Source organism: Peromyscus eremicus, chromosome 9 (assembly GCF_949786415.1).
Source record: "Peromyscus eremicus chromosome 9, PerEre_H2_v1, whole genome shotgun sequence".
Classification (NCBI taxonomy): Eukaryota; Metazoa; Chordata; class Mammalia; order Rodentia; family Cricetidae; genus Peromyscus; species Peromyscus eremicus.
Window position 1 is genome coordinate 46,472,544 of NC_081425.1, and position 18,880 is coordinate 46,491,423.

At 47.2% G+C, this 18,880-nt stretch overlaps 1 protein-coding gene and 1 non-coding gene across 2 annotated transcripts; both read right to left on the reverse strand.

Annotated features, from left to right (window-relative positions):
• Positions 1–4,085: 4,085 nt before the first annotated feature.
• Positions 4,086–7,369, reverse strand: Tpt1 (tumor protein, translationally-controlled 1). Its single transcript, XM_059274335.1, has 6 exons — positions 7,201–7,369; positions 6,953–7,026; positions 6,291–6,481; positions 5,790–5,895; positions 5,069–5,185; positions 4,086–4,307 (listed from the first exon to the last, which is right to left on the reverse strand). Exons 1-6 carry the CDS (start codon positions 7,226–7,228, stop codon positions 4,305–4,307), a joined length of 519 nt encoding a protein of 172 aa, XP_059130318.1. The 5' UTR covers positions 7,229–7,369; the 3' UTR covers positions 4,086–4,304.
• On the reverse strand, positions 4,373–4,499 carry LOC131920201 (small nucleolar RNA SNORA31). The gene has a single exon (XR_009381547.1). It is a non-coding gene; the product is annotated as a small nucleolar RNA SNORA31 (small nucleolar RNA).
• Positions 7,370–18,880: the final 11,511 nt, after the last annotated feature.

The window sequence follows — 18,880 nt, forward strand, 5'->3', positions numbered from 1 at the left end:
CTGTATACACGTGACCTACAATCTGCCAATCACTGCCATGTGGTGTCCTTGTTGGTTCAAATCCTCCTGGGTTAGTTAGGTTTCATGGAGAGCGTTCTGCCCCCCAGCCAGGGCCTCTCATTGCATGTGCTCACACACGTCCTCAAAGGATGATGTTGTTACAGTTCTTCAAGTTGCCTGAGATTTGTGGCTACTCTCCTTTACCATCAACCTCATTACCAGTTTAGTTTGCAGTAGTATTCTGAACTCTCTAGTTGACTTGTCTAAACTTGTGATGGTAGCGCACACCTTTAATCCCAGCAATCGGGAGGCAGAGGCAGGTGGATCTCTGTGAGTTTGAGGCCAGCCTGTTCTACAGAGCAAGTTCTAGGACAGCCAGGACTGTTACACAGAGAAACGCTGTCTCGAAAAGCAAAAAAAAAAAAAAAAAAATCCTTACCATCCTTAAGGGCAGTGGTGGTGCACACTTTTGATGTCATCACTTGGGAGGCAGAGGTAGAAGGAACCCTGAGTTCGAGGCCAGCCTGGTCTACAGAGAGAGTTCCAGGACAGCCAGAGCTACACAGAGAAACCCTGTCTAGGAAAAAAAGAAAAGAATTCCTGAGAAGCCCTAGGGAACATGTCACCTATAGATAATCATGCTTGCTAGGAGAATGGAACTGAGGAGTCAGCATGAATGCACCCCAGGGCACCTCAATTTCTAACTCTGGGACGTTTTGGAGTTTGGGATAACACATTTGTCTCCAGGGTGTTGCACTGGTCTCACACCTTCAAAACACTAGGCGACTGGCTTCTATGGACAGCACCCAACCCCATCGATAAAGACGCTGCTGTCTCTAAAATAGTGGAAACCATGCGTCACTGGGCGTCATCCACTGCAATCCATCAGTTTGTGGCTCAAGAGTGAAGGAAGCTTCCCATGTATTTCCCACTTGGAAAAGTGTCCAAGTACTGAAAAGTTTAAAAAGAAAATATCTTTCCTTAGTACTGCCCTGCATGTGAGTAAGCAGGCCTGAAGAGAATTCACCAACTCAAGGACCACCCGGGAGGAGACAAGGACACTGAAAACTGGTTAGTATCTAGCAGTTAGGGAAAGTGGGCCAGGGACTGAAAAGCGTGCATGCTCCTCCAGCACTCAGTGTCTTATTTAGGGACCCTATTGCTGTGTGTGATGGCTGCTCTTGGTTGTCAACTTGACTGCATCTGGAACGAACTACAATCCAGAAATGGAGGGCACACGGGTGAGAGGTTAGTTTTGCTTGGTTTGAAGTGGGTGAATCCGCTTCTAGTCTAGACCTTCTGAGGGGGGAAGACACAACTCTAATCTGGACCACATCTTCTTCTGGCAGCCTGTATAAGGACATGGAAGAAGGAAGCTTCTGCTCTTTGCCTGCTTGTCCTCACCTTGCTAGCACATCCATTCCTTCACTGGCATTGGAGCCTGCTTCTTTGTGATTCCAGCAAATACAGAAACCAGCTGAGACACTCAGCCTTGTGGAGCGACTAACTACTAGATTCTTGAACTTTCTGTTCACAGCTTGTTGGATTAGCTGGACTGCATGCAGCCTGTAAATCACCCCAATAAATCATATATATATATATATACACACACACACACACACACACACACACACACACACACAGTCCTTAGGACAAACTATACCACTTTAAAACAGGGGTCCACGATTTGACTCATTCACTGAGACCAGTGCGGAACGTAAAGGCATCAGATCTAGTAGGTCCCCAGACCTTAGCAAGGCTGACTCCATGATGAAAGTACCAATCAGGTTGGAAAACACAGCATGGAAGATGGCACCATCTGTCAAACTAAAACAAAGACCTAATCCAGCAAAGCCCTTAGTTCTGGGAAAGTCTCTAACCTTGCTCTTTAGTTTCTGTAGTTCTGTTTCTACCTAACTGTTGTTGTTAAATGAAGTATGTCAACCCAGAACACTGTGTTTGTGTGTAAAAGCTCACCCCAAGAAAGGCTCGGAGGCTACACTGGGATCCTGAACCTAGTCACCAGCTGGCTAATAAAGACATTTTCGATGATGGAGGCTTGAATGGTCTGCTCCCAGACATCCACACGGCCACTCCTTCACATCCATGTTCAAATGGCACCCTGCACAGGCTTCCACAGCTGACACTGTAAGTCCTTTCTCCATCCCATCGTTCTCCACACATACAACAAAACCCAGGGCCCACGGGTACTTGAAACCTGTCTGTACCAAACACGTCAGAAAGGTCAAGCGGTGCACACCCCTGACCTGTGCAGGAAGCTCGGGTGCTTGTTTTTCTTCTCCAAGTGGCTCCAGCACTAGCTAGAAAATCAATTAGGAAAAACGACTGAGAAAGTTGCCTTCATAAGAAATTGGGAGCCTGGGATAGAAGTGCAAGCCTTATGTCCTAGCACTAAAAGGTTGAAGAATTCGAGGCCCAGCTCTACAGAGGCCCAAAAAACCCCACAATAAGCCCCAGGGGTTGAAGATGGAGCCAGTGTTGGTGGTGTGCTTGATAACTACATAAACCCTACATTCCATTTCCAGGACCCAATCTCCTCAGCAGAGGCAGATGACAACAATCGTAGGTGGCAGAGGCAAGGTTACCCTCAGCTGTTTGGAACCAGCCTGGGATGTAAAAAGCTGTCTCAAAGGCAAAACAAGTCTCACCACCAGGCAGTGGTGGCACACACCTTTAATCCCAGCACTTGGAGAGGCAGAGGCAGGCTGATCTCTTGAGTTCCAGGCCAGCCAGGCATAGAGAAACCGTCTTAAAAAACCAACCATTGGGTTGAGGGTTTAGCTCCATGGTAGAGTGCTTGCCAAGCAAGGGCAAGGCCTGGTCCTCAGCTCTGAAGGAAAAACAGTTACAGAAAAGGCTCAGCAAAATCTTTGGTTATCAGCCCCCGTGTCAAAATCCAGCTGCAGGGCATCTTCTGGACTCCATAGGCATCTGCATCACACACACGATTTCTAAAAATGTACTTTTAAAAGGACCCAAACTTTGTGCTTACTACTGACTTCTGGTTCTACCCTGCAGAGCCTCTGGGCTATAATGTGTTCACACATTATAGCACAACTAGGTTTTAGGTTTTCTCAAGGTATGTACTGGTTTTGACAGCAGTAACAGTGGCAGTGGCCTGAAACATTTTCAAAGTGGCTTCCTAGATCACAATGGCACATCCTCCCTTCATCAAAATATAACATCCAGCATTTGGGCTTCCCATTCGTCACAAAGGGGTTAGTACCCCCTTAAATTTAGTGTACTTTCGGATTTTGATCCCTGGACAAACCTCAGATTGCATATCATAAATCCGTTTTAGCTTTTGAAGATACATTATAAACAGGAAGGGACTCTATAGGGCTTCCCAGCACTTCACATAAATGCAAATTTTGTTGAAATATTTGAGAACTCGTCAATCAGCCATGGGCAAACCTACTTTACAGCAGGCAGTATGTGGGTCTAGGTTTGTTGAGATCCATTTCACCCAGCCTTGTTCTCTTCATCCTATCAAGAAGGATGTTGGCATTCCTTGTGAACTTTGGAGTTACTTGGCTTCTGGAGTGGGAAGTCATTAAGCAGTATCCAAATCAACTGGATCAACACATCTCACATCCTATTCCATCAGCCATCCTTAGCCATTGTCCTCCATATATGGTGGCCCATGCCTTTAGTCCCAGCACTCAGAAGGGAGAGGTCTAGAGGCTGGACAGCCAGGGCTACATGGTGAAACCCTGTCTCCAAACGAAATAAAGCCAACCCCCTCCCCACTTACGGCTTGCGCCAAGTTTATACAAGTTTAAGGAGTCTGGCATTCACCCAGGAGACTTGGTTCTACTTCTGAATGAGCAGACAGTACTTTGTTTCAAACTAGTTGGTCTTTATGCTTTTGGCAAGTTCTTCCTGGAGGCGATGAAAGTGAGGGGTCCACTTCATGTCTTTCCCTTCACTGCAACTCAGATTCTTGTTTTGTAAGTAGTTCCCACCGCAAAAGTTATTTTCTGTTAACCACCAGGCTCTAGTTTCTTCTCACCACCGCTAAAGGACGGAGTCGGCACAATAACGTTAAACTAAAGAGGCATCTGTAAGTGAATTTAAATGCACTTTATTTTTAGACAACCTACATGACATGTTTTTTCTTTAAAAAAAAAAAAAGAAAAAGAAAAAAACAATGTCTCCACTCCAAATAAATCATGGTCAAAATAAAAGCTCAAGATGATATCAGTCCCATTTGTCCTAAGTCCTGGTGTTGTATGGATGGTAAGCAGCAGCCGGTTATGGTGACAGGTGATAGATCCAATTTGTTACTGCAAAACAATGAGATTGCATTAAGAGCTACCCCTAGCTCAAAAGCACAACTGTCCTACCATACATATGTACTCCCCAATTCAATCTGGACTGCCACAAAGACAGGCAGGAAGCGCAGGGAGCATTTTCTTTGGCATCCTAGTGCAAACCAAAAGAACCACAAACTGTTCTAGGTCTATCAGTGGATGCAGACTACCCTCACCAAGCCGCAGCACCTGCCAATCTGTCTGCAGAGTCCATCCTCCACAAACGGCGGACACTGTCTGAATAGGAGCCCACCCCACCGTCATCCCAGCTGTCCGAGGGTGCTCGCCCACCTTGTATTTCTTCAGGATAACTCTTAAGCTCACCTTCCACCCAGCCAACTCAAAAGCCTCCAAAAATCTCCACGAGTTCCTTATAAACACTTGTGTATTCAATTTAGTCCACTCGGGAGCAATCCTGTGGTCCAATATGAAATGGACTTGAACCCACTGTGGAGCAGGGGCAGTTATTGCCAGTCCACACAATTATTTACTCCAGGCTAGTGTCTAACTCTACTTGCCTAAAGATGACCTTGAGAGCCTTCCTGCCCTCACCAGTTTCTCTGAGCACTACCAGGAGCTACTCTACCTCCAGGCTTTTATGTATGAGGCGTTATTCTCTTTAGATGCCACCACCTAGAGGGCTTCTGTAAAACCCATGCCTACCATCTGTAGATGGCAAGGATCACACCTGAAAAACTTGCTGGTTTTACACTATAATTTCAACATATACTTACACATTTTTCCATCTCTAAGCCATCCTTAAAGAAAATCATGAATGGAGTCACACCATCTTCACGGTAGTCCAGAAGAGCAACCATGCCATCTGGATTCATGTTTTCACCAATAAAAAACTGAAGAAACAAGTTACAAACACCTAGAATCAGACTGTTATTATACTCACAGACACAAATCAAAGTAACCGATAAATAAAAGGACGATTCAGAACAGCTCTAAGCCAACTCCCCCACCCTCCCAAAAGGGCTTCTCTGCGTAGCTTTGGAGCCTGTCCTGGGACTGGCTCTGTAGATCCCTCTGCCTCTGCTTCCAGAGTGCTGGGATTAAAGGTGTGTGCCACCACCACCCAGCTCCAAGCCAACATTTTGGCAAGTAAAAACTCTGATGCTAGCCAAGTGTGTTGGCACACACCTTTAATCTCAGCACTCAGCAGGCAGAGACATTTGGACCTCTGGGTTCAAAGGCCTGCCTAGTCTACAGAGAAACCCTGTCTCAATGAAAAGTAAAAGTTCATCAATTTAAATTATAGCTCCTAGTCTGGTGTGGTGGCACACACCTTTAATCTCAAGAGGCTGAGGTGGGTGGACCTAAGGGGGTTCAAAGCTAGCCTGGCTCACACAGTGAGTTCCAGGACAGCCAGGGCCATGTACAGACACAACAAACCAAAGCAGCCTCCTTTGTTCCCATGGTTAAGACTGTATCATTCTTTGACTTATTTACCTGGTAGTTATTGAAATTAGCAAGGATGTGCTTAATTTGCTCTGCAGCCCCAGTCATAAAAGGCTTTACTCTTTCTGGTTTCTGTTCTTCAAGTTTGCCTTTGAGTCTGAAACAGTAAATTGTAACAGGTCACTAAAGTATTCAATTTTCAGCAAAATCAGTTTTTTTCATGAAGTAAAATAAATAAATAAATAAATAAATAAAAATACAAGCCCCAACCTAAAAACAAAAGTCTACTGGCTACAAGCAAAATGCTACAACACACTACTAGGTGGCAGAGGAAACCATTCAAGAACTTTAATCCCAAGCAATATTAACTTTTAAAAAGGAATTTTTTTCTATTCTTCAAAGTTAGGGCCGGCCCGCTTGCTCCAGTATGCTCCTATTAATGAAAAGCAACCATCGCTGTGTAACAAAAGGTCCTCCCTTCCCAAGTCCTTTATAACTAAGGAACCAAGCAGACACAAGTCTTCTAGGAGGACCCTGACCACCAAAACTTACGATTTCATGTAATCTTTGATGTACTTTTTGTAGGCCTCTTTTGTGAAGCTGGTTTCTTGTAAGTGGTGGTTCATGACAATATCCACACCGGTGACTACTGTGCTTTCGGTACCTTCGCCCTCTGGGCCTTCGGCGGAAGCATTTCCACCAATGAGCGAGTCATCGATGTTACCCTCTGTTCTACTGACCATCTACATTAAAAAAAACAGTTTCGTTGCAAAAAAAAAAAAAACCCAGCTCCAACTTACCATCTACACACTCCGGCAACGACCTGTCACCTCCTTGAAACACTTTAACCCAACAAAAAAAAAAGAATCGCTGCCCGGACGGAAAACCATGGTCACTCTAACCAAGCGGAAGCCAGAAGTTGCCGGCTCTCGGACCGCCAGGGGTTAAGCGCGCACACATTGCCAAGATATCCTAAACAGAGACAATAAATATGTCCCCGAGCGCCCGGAAGGAGGATGGGCGCTGAGTTCGCGGACCTATTTCCAGGCTCGGCTCCGCCTCCACTTTTCTAGAAAAACCCAAGGCCGGAAAGAGCGTCTCCTCCGCCTGGAGGCGGCCGGGAGGATTGCACGAGCTCCGGCGGGCGAGCCGCAAACCCCAGCCCGGCCGCCCGGCCTCCCGGCCGCCCTCCCTCCCCGCGGCGCCCCGCTCACCTTGCCCTCCACCTCCAGGCACAGCCCGTCCGCGATCTCCCGGATCTTGTAGATGTCGGAGAACAGCTCGTCATCTGAAGGAGGACAGAGAGCCGCCCGTCACCCGGCGGAGGCCCGCCATTTCCCGCGCCGGCTGGGCGCACGCGGCGACGGCGGCGGCGGCGGCTCCCGGCCCCAAGCCCTGCGCTCGCGCCCCAGGCCTCCCCGAGCCCACCCGCACCCAGGCCCGCGGGCGGCGGGGGACTCACGGCTGATGAGGTCCCGGTAGATGATCATGGTGGCGGCTGGGGACGGCGGCGCTAGCCTGACAGCGCGGAGCGAGCGCGGTGCAGCCGGAGCGGCGCTCGGGGGGAGGGGGGAGCGGGCGGAAAAGGCCGACTCGGGCGCTCCCCAACCTCATATAGAGGGCACGTCCCCCTACGTCATCGCCCGCTGCGCCCCCGGAACTGCCGCAAGCGGTGACGTGGCACGCAGGGCAGCGCGGGGGCGTGGCCACGTCACGGCGGGACCCGGGAGGGCGGTGGGCATCCGGGGACTTGGCCGGGTAACACAATGCGGCGTTCCCTTGGGTGCGCGCGGCGGGCGGGCGGGCGGGGGGCGGGGCCGTCGCTGGGAACCGCGCGCCCGAGGCCTGCTGGGACCGGAAGGGAACTCGCGGCTGACGGACGGCCCCGCCGCTTGAGTCACCACCTCTCGGGTGTGGCTCCGGGGTAGCTGCCCCCGCCTCCCGCCGCGCCGCGCCGCTCAAGTTCCCACCCCTTTCTCGGAAGGAAAGTGTCAGCAGAATTGGATGCCGGTTGCCGGGCGCGCCGCCGAGCCTGCGGGGACGACGGGGACAGCGCTGGGCTGGCGTCCCGGATCGCCGGCCCTGTGGTCTCTCCGCTGGGTTCCGGGTGTCAAAGCCTGCGGTGGATCTGGCAGGATAGGACAGGACAGCTCTCGGCTGTTTTGGTTTTGGTCTCGAATGACGTCCCTTGTTAGAACCAAGTTCTGTGTTGTCACTTTTATCCCAGTTGCTTCAGGGTTAGACAGGCCGAAATGAGGCGCTTCCCACTTGCCCGGGTGACTTGAAGAGCTTTTAACATCCCTTACGAAGTACAACAAACAGAAATACAACTTTTCAGTCCGGCCGTTCAGGTAAACGTGTATGACAGGATGAAATCGCAAAGTTTTCTTCCATTCCAGATTTGGTTGCGGTCTGTTGTATTCCTAGTGTTGACGAGTTTCTCGCGGGTCCCACTTAAGAATGACACGGCCAGTCCTGCCTGTAGAAAGCTTCCTACTAGTATGTCAAAGGAGCAGGCTTACAGATTAACAAATTGTCCTACATACAGTAATAACGCATTCAGCAGTAAACTGGAAGGATGAAACCAAAACGGCCACTTAAATGGGATCCACTCAAGAAGATGGAGTGCTCTAACACTACACTAAAAGCCACTGGAAATAAAAGGGGGTAAGAGGGATCAGAAAACATGGACACATAACAGTGGGTGGTCAGTGAGTCTGCACTCTCAAAACACAGTTATTTCTGGGTTTTGTGAATTCTTAAGTAAACATTATCCCAGGCACTTAACATTTTCAGATTATTCAAAAACACACATTGATACAGAACCTCAAACATTACTCTCTAGCTTTTTCTGTTATTTTCACTCTTATGCCCAAATAAAAGTATTTTTTTCACATCATTAAAAAACAACGAAAAACCACCATGGTGGAAAAGATCTGAAGACTCCAAGCTTAACTAAGTTGAAATGTTGTCTCCATTACCAGTCCTGTGATGTTGGGAAAGTCTACCTCTTTGAGCTTCAGTATAAAATGGAATTTCTGTGAGTGAAATGGGACAAACTGGCTGGCATGCTTAACAGGTCATAAATATAGATGGGATATGTGTGTGATTCCCCAGTTTCATTTTACTTTTTTTCAAATTATCCCTGAAGTTGTTACTGTCAGGTCCAAAAGCCATTTGTTCCGAGTTTCTTCTGGACCTGACCGTTACCTCCCCTCTTACTGTCTGCATGTGTAGCCAAGCTGGCTTTGAATTGACCTTGTAGACCAGACAGGCCTGGAAATCAGGGTTCTCCTCCCTCAGCCTCCATAGGGCTAGGATTACAGGTGTGAGCCCACCATTATCTCAAATTATCATTTATGATGAGAAAGAAATGCCTAACAGGCTGGTGTGGAGTAGAAAGTAGACACTCAGGATGTGGTCTGATGAATTAGAAAGTGGATGAGTTTGATTTGGAATTCTCTTGTTTATTGGGTCAGAAAATGGATAAGGAACCAGCCAAACTGGACTAGTCCTAGTAGTTTGAAAATCTTCACTTTGAGATAATGTGAATCTTTTTGCCGTGGGGGGTAAGGGGGAGACAAGGACAAGGTCTTTCCCTGTAGCCCTGGCTGGCCTGGAACTTGCTATACAGACCAGGCTGACCTTGAATTAACAGAGATGTGCGTTTTAGGATTAAAGGTGTACACAGACCCTGATACCACAGTGCTTTTTGTTGTTGTTGTTGTTAAGATTTATTTATTATGTATACAGTGTCCTATCTGCAAGCATGCCTGCAGGCCAGAAGAAGGCATCAAGTTTCATAGATGGTTGTGAGCCACCATGTGGTTGTTAGGAATTGAACTTAGGACCTCTGGAAGAACAGGCAGTGCTCTTAACCTCTGAGTCATCTCTCCAGCCCTACCACAGTGCTTTTTAAATGAAGGATTTAAAAAACAAATTTAATGAATAGTGAACCGTTTTATTTAAAAATTAATGAAATGGAGGGCTAGGTGTAGTGGCACCACAGATTTGTAATTCCAGGGATTGAGAGGTTGAAGACTGGAGGACCAGTGATATGAGGTCATCTTCAGATACACAAGTTCTGGACTACCTGAGAACTTGTCTCAGAAACAAAAACAAATGAACAAAAGAAACCCTCCACAACAAATAATGGAATAGCGGGATTCTGTGATCCTTTTTGCATTCTGAGAGGGGCCTGAGACTCTGTTCAAATACACTCAAGGACGAAAGTAATAGAAAATACAGTGAATCAAGCCAGGTGTGGCATACCCCTTTAATCCAGGTAGTCTGTAGACAGAGGCACAACACATCTCTGAGTTCAAGGTCAGCTTGGTCTACAAAATGAGTTCCAGGACAACCAGAGCTGCACAGAGACACCCCGCCCCACCCCACCCACTCCGCCACCAAAAAGAAAATACAGTGACTCATAGTAAAAGTAAACATGGCTGGGAGGTAGCACACACCTTTAATCCCAGCACTTGGGAGGCAGAGGCAGGCAGATCTCTGTGAGTTCTGAGTTCAATCTGGTCTATATTGTGAGTTCCAGGACAGCAAAGGCTACACAGAGAAACCTTGTCTGCAAAAAAAAAAAAACAAAACAAAATGAAAAAGTAAACATTATGAATTACAGTGTTGGGGAAATGGCCTAGGGCTTTGCAGTGGCAAGTTCTAGGCAAAAAATTCATATTACCAGTGGTCAACAGGGCTAGGCTGTAGTCTAGTAGCCTGTGGAACTGTATGGTCTAATGGTCAGTGGGACTGTATGGTCTAGTGGTCAGTGGAACTGTATAGTCTAATGGTCAGAGGAACTGTATAGTCTAATGGTCGATGGAACGGTATGGTCTAATGATCAGCTGAGCTCTAACAGTATTGAGGGCTATTGCAGTCATATGGACAGTGAGGCTGTAGTCTAGAGGTCAGTAGAACCATTCCTCATTCCTGGCTGTAGGAACTTGATATGATGCCAGACCTGCACACAAGATGAATAGAGCTTGAAGTTTTAGGGGTGGGACCCAGGCATCTGAACTTTGTGTGTGTGTGTTTTCTTTTTTCGAGACAGGGTTTCTTTACGTAGCTTTGGTGCCTTTCCTGGATCTCACTCTGTAGCCCAGGTTGGCCTCGAACTCATAGAGATCCTCCTGCCTCTTCCTCCCGCATGCTGGGATTAAAGGCGTGCACCACCACCGCCTGGCGGTTCTGAACTTTTTTTTTCTTTTTTTTCTCTGAGACAGGGTTTCTCTGTGTAGCTTTGCGCCTTTCCTGGAACTCGCTTTGGAGACCAGGCTGGCCTCGAACTCACAGAGATCCGCCTGCCTCTGCCTCCCGAGTGCTGGGATTAAAGGTGTGCACCACCATGCCCGGCCTGAATTTTTTTAATCTTTGGAGAATGCCAATGTGCAGCCAAGTTAAGAGACCACTAGTAAGAAGAGAACTTTTCAAAATAGTCAGTAGAAGGAGTTTGATTCCCCTTCAAGGTGGCAGACAAACCAGGGAGGCAGAGATTTGCTCGCAGCCTGCCTGTCCCCGGTGCCTGGAGCAGTGCCTAGTTAGGAAGCCAGTAAGTGACTTCAATGGATGCACTGGAGACCAAAACTAATAATAGTGCAGGTGTGTCCGAAAGCCAGAGAGAAGCCCTCAAGCCAGGATCTGCCTTTGTGTGGGGCTGGCAGATCACCTGCTGTTCCCTGAGCAGGAAGTTGCTCCATAGCCAACTCTTGGCAAGTGTGCCAGCTGAGAGAGTGTTGCTGGGGTGAGGAAGACAAGCTGAAAATACCTTCCTTAATTCTTTTCTCTCCCTTTAAAAAGGAAGCTTCGAAGCCGGGTGTGGTGGTGCATGCCTTTTATCCCAGCACTGGAGAGGCAGAGGCAGGAGGATCTCTGTGAGTTCAAGGCCAGCCTGATCTCCATAGCAAGCTCCAGGACAGCCAGGACTGCATAGAGAAAACAAAAAATAAAAAAGCTTCTAATTGGCTATGAAAATAAAAGGGGGAAATGTGTGTGGGGTCCCTACAAGTGCCACAGCCCTAAGAGTAATGACCCACGGGAGGCAAAAAGGAAATCTTCCCTGCCATTGAAGAGAAAAGTCTGCAAATTTAACCTTCCTGGTTTCTGTAGTGCTACCTGTGAGCACTCTATAGGGAGGAGGGGGAGAGAAAGAAAGAGAGAGAGGAAAGAGAAAAGGCACGGACTGGAAGGGCAGCTTAGCGGTGAAGTGCTTGCTGTGTGGGCATGAGGACCTGTGCACCCACGTAAAGCCAAGTGTGGCTGCACACGTCCAGCTCTGACGGTCGGCGGCAGCAGCAGGAGGACTGGGCTTCCAGCTAGTGTAGTTAAAACGGTGAGAGAATAAGGTGGAGAGAGAGAGAGAGAATACGCCTGTGTTGACCTCTGGCCTCTACAACTGCACGCACCAGTGAGTGCACCCCCAACGCCACACACACACACACCCTAATCAAAGACATAAACTTGTCTTAAACTGTTACCTTCTCCATAGTCCCTTTCTAAAATTACATCCTCTAGTAAAAAGAAAACAAGATTATAATCTGGCCTCCTCTTTCCTCTTTGCTCTTTTTCCTTCTGGTCTCCTCTTGGAATTCCCTATTCTTTTCTCCCTAACTTTGCCTTGGAGCTCATCATCGGCATCCTATTTTATGTGGTTTCCCCTTCAAGGTGGCAGACAAACCAGGGAGGCAGAGATTTGCTCGCAGCCTGCCTGTCCCCAGTGCCTGGAACAGTGCCTAGTTAGGAAGCCAGTAAGTGACTTCAGTGGATGCACTGGAGACCAAAACTAATAATAGCAAACAGCAAATAGCCATGTTCTAGTGCAGTGCCCTGTCAGGTTGTTCTAGTAGAGAATCAGATTTTTTCCTGGATTCCTGTACAGTCAGAAACTTAGGTCACAGTGTAACTGATACCAGAAAAGCCTATGTCTTTGTCCCTTCATTTAACACACAGTTGTACATAAAGAAAGCCAACATGTGGCTGCGTGTGGTGGTACACACACTGTTGCCGGTACTTGGGAGGCAGAGGCAGGTAGATCTGAGTCTGAGGCCAGCCTGGTCTACACAGTGTGTCCTATGCCAGCCAGGGCTGTAATAATGAGACGGTCTCAAAAGCAAACACATGGCTCTAAACATACATGTGTCTTTGCAGAGGTACACCCCGAAGTCTGAAGGACGTGCATCAAGAAGATAACCATGGGTGACCAGGGACGGCAGCTGGGCTGGGGAAAAGCAGATCTTCAGTGCTGATTGCAGTGTCGGGGGTGGGGGGGTGGGGGGTGGTCAATTTATGCACATTTATGTTCTTTCCCCCTAGACACCAAACAACAATGCAAACAAAGAATGGAGCACTGTGACCACTATGTGTAGACTCTAAGAAAAAGTCACGCCGGTTGGTGGTGGCGCACGCCTTTAATCCCAGCACTCGGGAGGCAGAGGCAGGCGGATCTCTCTAAGTTTGAGGCCAGCCTGGGCTACAGAGTGAGTTCCAGGACAGGCTCCTAAAGCTACACAGAGAAACCCTGTCTCGAAAAAAAACAAAAACAAAAACAAACAAAAAAGTCACTAAACAAGGGGCATAGATACTTGAGAGGACTGAAGGAGTTTCCTATCTGAAATGTGTGGCTGAGAGGTAATGGGTGTTCTGATGCCTTCATAAACATGGGGGCATGTGAGGATAGTCCAGCACTATTTTGATCTGGAAAATTAACTCAATTATTGTGCTAAAAATGGCAACAGGTCCTTCCTGGGAGTAGTGAAGAATGGAGGCCTGAATGCTTGTCACCTCGCTGCAGGAGGAAGATAACTTATCTTCTGTGCTCCATTCTCTCCACTAAAGAGTATTCCGATGTGAGACGTTCTTCTGGCAATTGGTGCGAACCAACAGTGCAAATGGGATAAGAGGCAGCCAGAAAAAGGTGTCAGTAAGTCTTTTTTTGTCTTTTTGTTTGCTTTTTTTTTTTTTCTCTCTCTAGACAGGGTTTCTCTGTGCAGCCCTGGCTGCCCTGGAACTGGCTCTGTAGACCAGGCTGGCCTCACACTCAGATCTGCCTGCCTCTGCCTCCTGAGTGCTGGGATTAAAGGCCACCACTGCTCAGCAGGTGTCAGTAAATCTTAATAATCAGAGGTGGGCTCTAGATTATCAGAGTGGGAGTTTTTTAGCAACCAAAGAGAGGAATATAATTCATTATGAGTTGTTATCAGAAATGAGTTAGATGGCACAGACCTGTAATCCCAGCTACAAAAGCTGAGGCAGGAGGATAATTTTGCAAGACCCTGCTTCTAAATTAAAAAAAAAAATAAGTCATTTCTGAATAAAACCAAATATTCTAGAATAACTAGTTTTTAGTGTCTAATGAGATACATAATGAGTTCTCCCCACATACCATTATGTAGTTAGGGTATTTGTTTGGAGACAGGGTTTCACTGCATAGCCCTGCTCTGTAGACCAGGCTGGCCTCGAACTCACAGAGATCCCCCTGCCTCTGCTTCCTGAGTGCTGGGATTAAAGGAGTGCAGTTCCACACTCAGCTCCACATGATTGGTCCTGACAAAACCCTAATTTAGTGAAGGGCTTTGTACGGAGGGTTCCTTATAGCTTCCTGCCATGTAGGCTGGCCTTCCAATTCAGTTCTGTGAAAAGAATTCTCCCAGTAGGAAGAACAAAGGAGTCCTGCCTCGGCCTTCAGATGTCTGGATGGATGCAAAGATAAAACTACTTTATGGTCCAGAATGTGTAGACTATTCTTTTAGAGAATTGCCACAAGTACCATTACTGTGATGGGTGTCTGTTGGGATTGCCTGTCCCCATGAAATCCAGAGAAGACTGGCAACTCTAAGTCCCCCTCCTCCCTCTCTCCCTTCCTCTTCCTCTCACTCCCCCTCTCTTTTTCTTCCTCTTCGCCCCCCCCTCTCTTTTTGGTTTTTTGAGACAGGGTTTCTCTGTGTAGTTTGGTGGGTATCCTGGATCCTTGCTCTGTAGACCAGGATGGCCTCGAACTCACAGAGATCCGCCTGCCTCTGCCTCCCGAGTGCTGGGATTAAAGGCATGTTCCACCACTGCCCGGCTCCCCACTCTTTTCAAATATTTATATTTTGTTTTGTTTTGTGATACAGGTTCCCACTGTCTAGCTCTGGCTGTCTTGGAACTCTATACCAGGCTGGCCTCGAACTCACAGAAGCCTGCCTCTGCCTTCCAAGTGCTGGGATTAAAGGGCACCATGCCCAGCTTATTTATTTAATTTTTATTTATTTTATGTTATGTCTGTATGAGTGTATGCCATATGTCTGTGGGTTCCCACAGAGGCCAGATGTCAGGCCCCCTGGAGCTGGAATCCGAGGCAATTGTCAGGAGCCTCGTGTTAGTACTGGAAACTGAACTCTGGTCCTCTAGAGGAGCAGCAAGTACTCTTAACCACTGGGCCACGCCTCCAGTCCTCAGCTCCACTCTTCATCTTCCCTCATCAGTAGAAACAAAACAACACACACTCCCACACACACACAGACACACAAATCCACGTCATCTGTCATCTCGCGTACAGGCAGCTTGACCCTCTCGTGTTCTTGTCTTCAAGGCCTCTCGCTTCAGTTAAAAGGTGACATTAAAATGTCTTCTCCAAAACAGTTCTTTCTACAAAGGAAAGCATTTTGAACAAGCACAGACTTCTGACAAGAACTGAGTGAAATTGTGGCTGAAGCCATAGTTCAGTACCAGTATCCACAATGTGCTGAGTTCCACCCCAGCATCAAAAAAATGTCCTCTACATACACGTTTATACCACAAGTAGAATTTTTCATTAAATAGTTTAGAATGTATGTAGGCAGTAATTTCTATGTGCCAAGCTCTCTGTTACATGCTAAATGTACAACATGATCAAGACAACCCTTGCCTGAAGGATGTGAAAGGGACTTGAGGTTGGATATGCACATGACGGCCCTGGCTAAGCTGTGTTACAGAGGAGGAGGCAGATGCTGTCCACTCACCTCACCAGACAGCAGCCAATTACTATAGTGTTTCATTCCTTGAAAGAGTGCTGGACGTTTTCAGAGACAAGACTCTAGGCAAATGTTATAACTTCTGGACTTACATATATTTAGTTTTCATTGTTGTTTGTTTTTTGAGACAGGATCCCACTTTGTAGTCCAGGCTGACCAGAAACTTACAATATAGCCCAGGCTAGCCTCAAACATGGGGCAATCCTCTTACTTCGGGTCCCAGAGTATTGGAATTATAAGTCTAAACCACAGCCTTTGGAATGCTGGAATTACAGGCATAGACAACCATGCCAGCTGCTTATTTATTTGTTTGTTTTTTAGATAATCTAAGTTCCCCAGGCTGGCCTTGAATGTGTGGTCCTCCTGCTTCACCTTGGCAGTAACTGGGATTCTGAGCATGCACCACCATTTCCTGGTTAAGTGCTAAGATTTGTTCCATTTTTTTTTTTTTGAGACTGTGTAGTGTACATTATGTAGGTAAATTGACATGTACTGCTTGAGCTCAGTGAGAACTGGCTCTGGAAATGGGGTTGCAGGACCTTGCTGTGGAACAATCTGAAGTTCCCTTCATAGCTTTGAAGGAGTCAGAGCCTGAGGGAACAGAATTCCCTCCGGCTACGGCCCTTGGGGCCTAACCACTGCTGGTAGCCCCTGAATTGTACTTGCTGATTCAGATAGCCGTGACTTAAAAGGCAGCAAAAATTAAAAAAGAGGACAGCATGTGTTGTTATTTGTTCTTTTACTTGGAAGCCTCACCTGAGGGGACACTGTGTTCTGCCTGGACTCTCTACAGGGAACTCCAGTAGACTGCCTCAATGGGGCTTCCTCAGTATCTGGATGCTTGAGTACCTGGTTTGATAATTATCTGTCTGTCTGTCTCTATATCTATCTAATCTATCATCTATCTGTCTATCTAATCTATCATCTACCTGTCTGTCTCTCTATCTAATCTATCATCTATCTATCACCCATATCCATCGCTTGTTACTTATTCTTTTACTCTAGCTTGCTATATACTTGAAGCTCACTTGTTCAAACCTGAAACTGGGTAATTATAGATCATCCTCAGATGGTACAGGACAGTGTCTACCTGTGTAGCCAAGACTGGCCTTGACTTACAGCAATCTTATTGTCTCTACATCCTGACTGCTGACATTCCAGTGCCTGTCCTGGATCTTGCTCTGTAGACCAGGCTGGCCTCGAACTCGCAGAGATCTGCCTGTCTCTGCTTCCCGAGTGCTGGGATTAAAGGTGTGTGCCACCATGACCAGCTAGTAAGAATGTTTTGTTTCCTAATACTTCTTAATACTTAACCACCACATGAGGCAGATGTGCCAACTAACCTTCCTACACAGAAAGGAGAGAACAGAGACTACTGGGCCACGGCTTACAGGTGTCTACTTTGTCCTTACAAATTCACCAAATGAGAGAGACAAAGAGCCCCTGTCCCTTACAGAACCTAGTGGAAGGCATGTGAGATGCTCTGGGTTCAGTTTCCAGCCACAACAAGCAACAGGCAAAAAGAACAGAAAAGAAAAAATTCGACCTACCAACTCCTTTAATTTGGGTTTGAATCAGATTGCTGGTAGGAAGGGACTGGAGAGATGGGTCAGAGGTGTAGAGTAATTGTTGCTCTTTCAGATGACCGGATTTACTCGCCAGCACCCACAAAAGGTGGCTCACAGCTCCCTGTAACTCCAGTTAAGCCTCCTTGGGTACCTGAACTTACCATAAACTCACAAGGCACATACACATAAATGTAAATAAAAATCTAAGAAAAGAATGCATTGGAATAAATGAGAGGAGAATTCTACTCTGGGCTGAAGAGAGCTCGCTGGTCCCTTTCCTCGGCCCATGGTCACAGAGGAGCAAGGGTAAATATGTGCCCTGTGCCATCCGTGGGGGAAAGCAAGCCATTTTCCTCTCTAGTCTGTCTGGGTGGGCAGGCAGCTGCCTGCTAGCTGTGATCTTGGATGACAGAGTTGAGGATGAATAGGTATTGCTGTTAGCATTGGAACCCATGCTTTTGGGTCAGATCTGTGGTGACATTTCTTTCCTGACCCCTGTCTGTGCTCACAGTTACTCCTGGAGACCTGGCCTTGGCTGTGGAAGGAAATACCATGGGAATAGATACCTTTTGGCCATGATCACATGGTCTATAGATCAGCCGCCTACCAGCTGCATGGCTTAGTGAGCCAGTCTTAGCCATGGTGTCCTCATGTGGAGACACAGTGTCATGTGCAGGGACATTGGGAGGAGTGATAGAGTCAGCATAGAAAAAAGAAGCAGATTTCTCGGGGATGATGAAAAAAAAAAAAGCTCTGGAAACGTGTGGTGGTAATGGCTGCCCAACACCCGTGATGTACTTAGTGGCATTAAATTGTATATTAAGACGGTCAGTTTTATAGTACGTGTAACTTCCCACAGTGACAAAAAGCAGCTCCCACAGAGTCGTACTCTGTATGTAACCATCAAATGCACATTCCCTCCTTATCCCTGTGAGTGAATGTGCTCTTTGGAGCACCCAGTGTCTCTACTCAGAAAAGCAAGAATCAGCTGCAAGCTGCCTCCTTAAAACTCCTTTGTAAAGCAACAGGTCCTGAAGCGCAAAGAGGGGGGCTCCATTTCCACAGCGCTTCCCTCTCCATGCCAGCACTGCACATGCCTTCAAGAGAATGATTTTCCAGAACACTGTACTGGAAGCCCTGTGAAAAAATACTTCCTGGCTACAGAATGCAGGGTATCCTGGAGATGCAGCTCAGGGGGTAAAGGCACTTGTCATCAGGGGTGAGGACCTGAGTTTGATTCTTGGAAGCCCACGTGGTAGGAGAGAACCACAAGGTGTCCCTTGACCTCCGCACCAATGTTGCCGCACATCCATGCCTGTGTACATAGAAAGAAACAAATGTAGTGGAAAAAGAACAGCAATACTTCACGTGAGCCGGGGAGTTCTGAGAAGGTATTTGACCAAGGGAAGACCTTTCAGATGCCAGGCATTTCCAAAACACTTACTGGGTGATAAAGTCTTTTCTTTCTTTCTTTCTTTCTTTTTCTTTTTTTGTTTGTTTGTTTGTTTTTGGGACAGGGTTTCTCTGTGTAGCTCTGGCTGTCCTGACTCACTCTGTAGTCCAGGCTGGCCTCGAA

Excerpts from the sequence above, each read along its gene's own strand:
- Tpt1 (XM_059274335.1), bottom strand. The coding sequence starts at position 7,228 with ATGATCATCTACCGGGACCTCATCAGCC. Across the intron at positions 7,027-7,200 it reads CTACCGGGACCTCATCAGCC|ATGACGAGCTGTTCTCCGAC; the intron begins GTGAGTCCCCCG and ends GTCCTCCTTCAG. Across the intron at positions 6,482-6,952 it reads GCCTGGAGGTGGAGGGCAAG|ATGGTCAGTAGAACAGAGGG; the intron begins GTGAGCGGGGCG and ends TTTTTAATGTAG.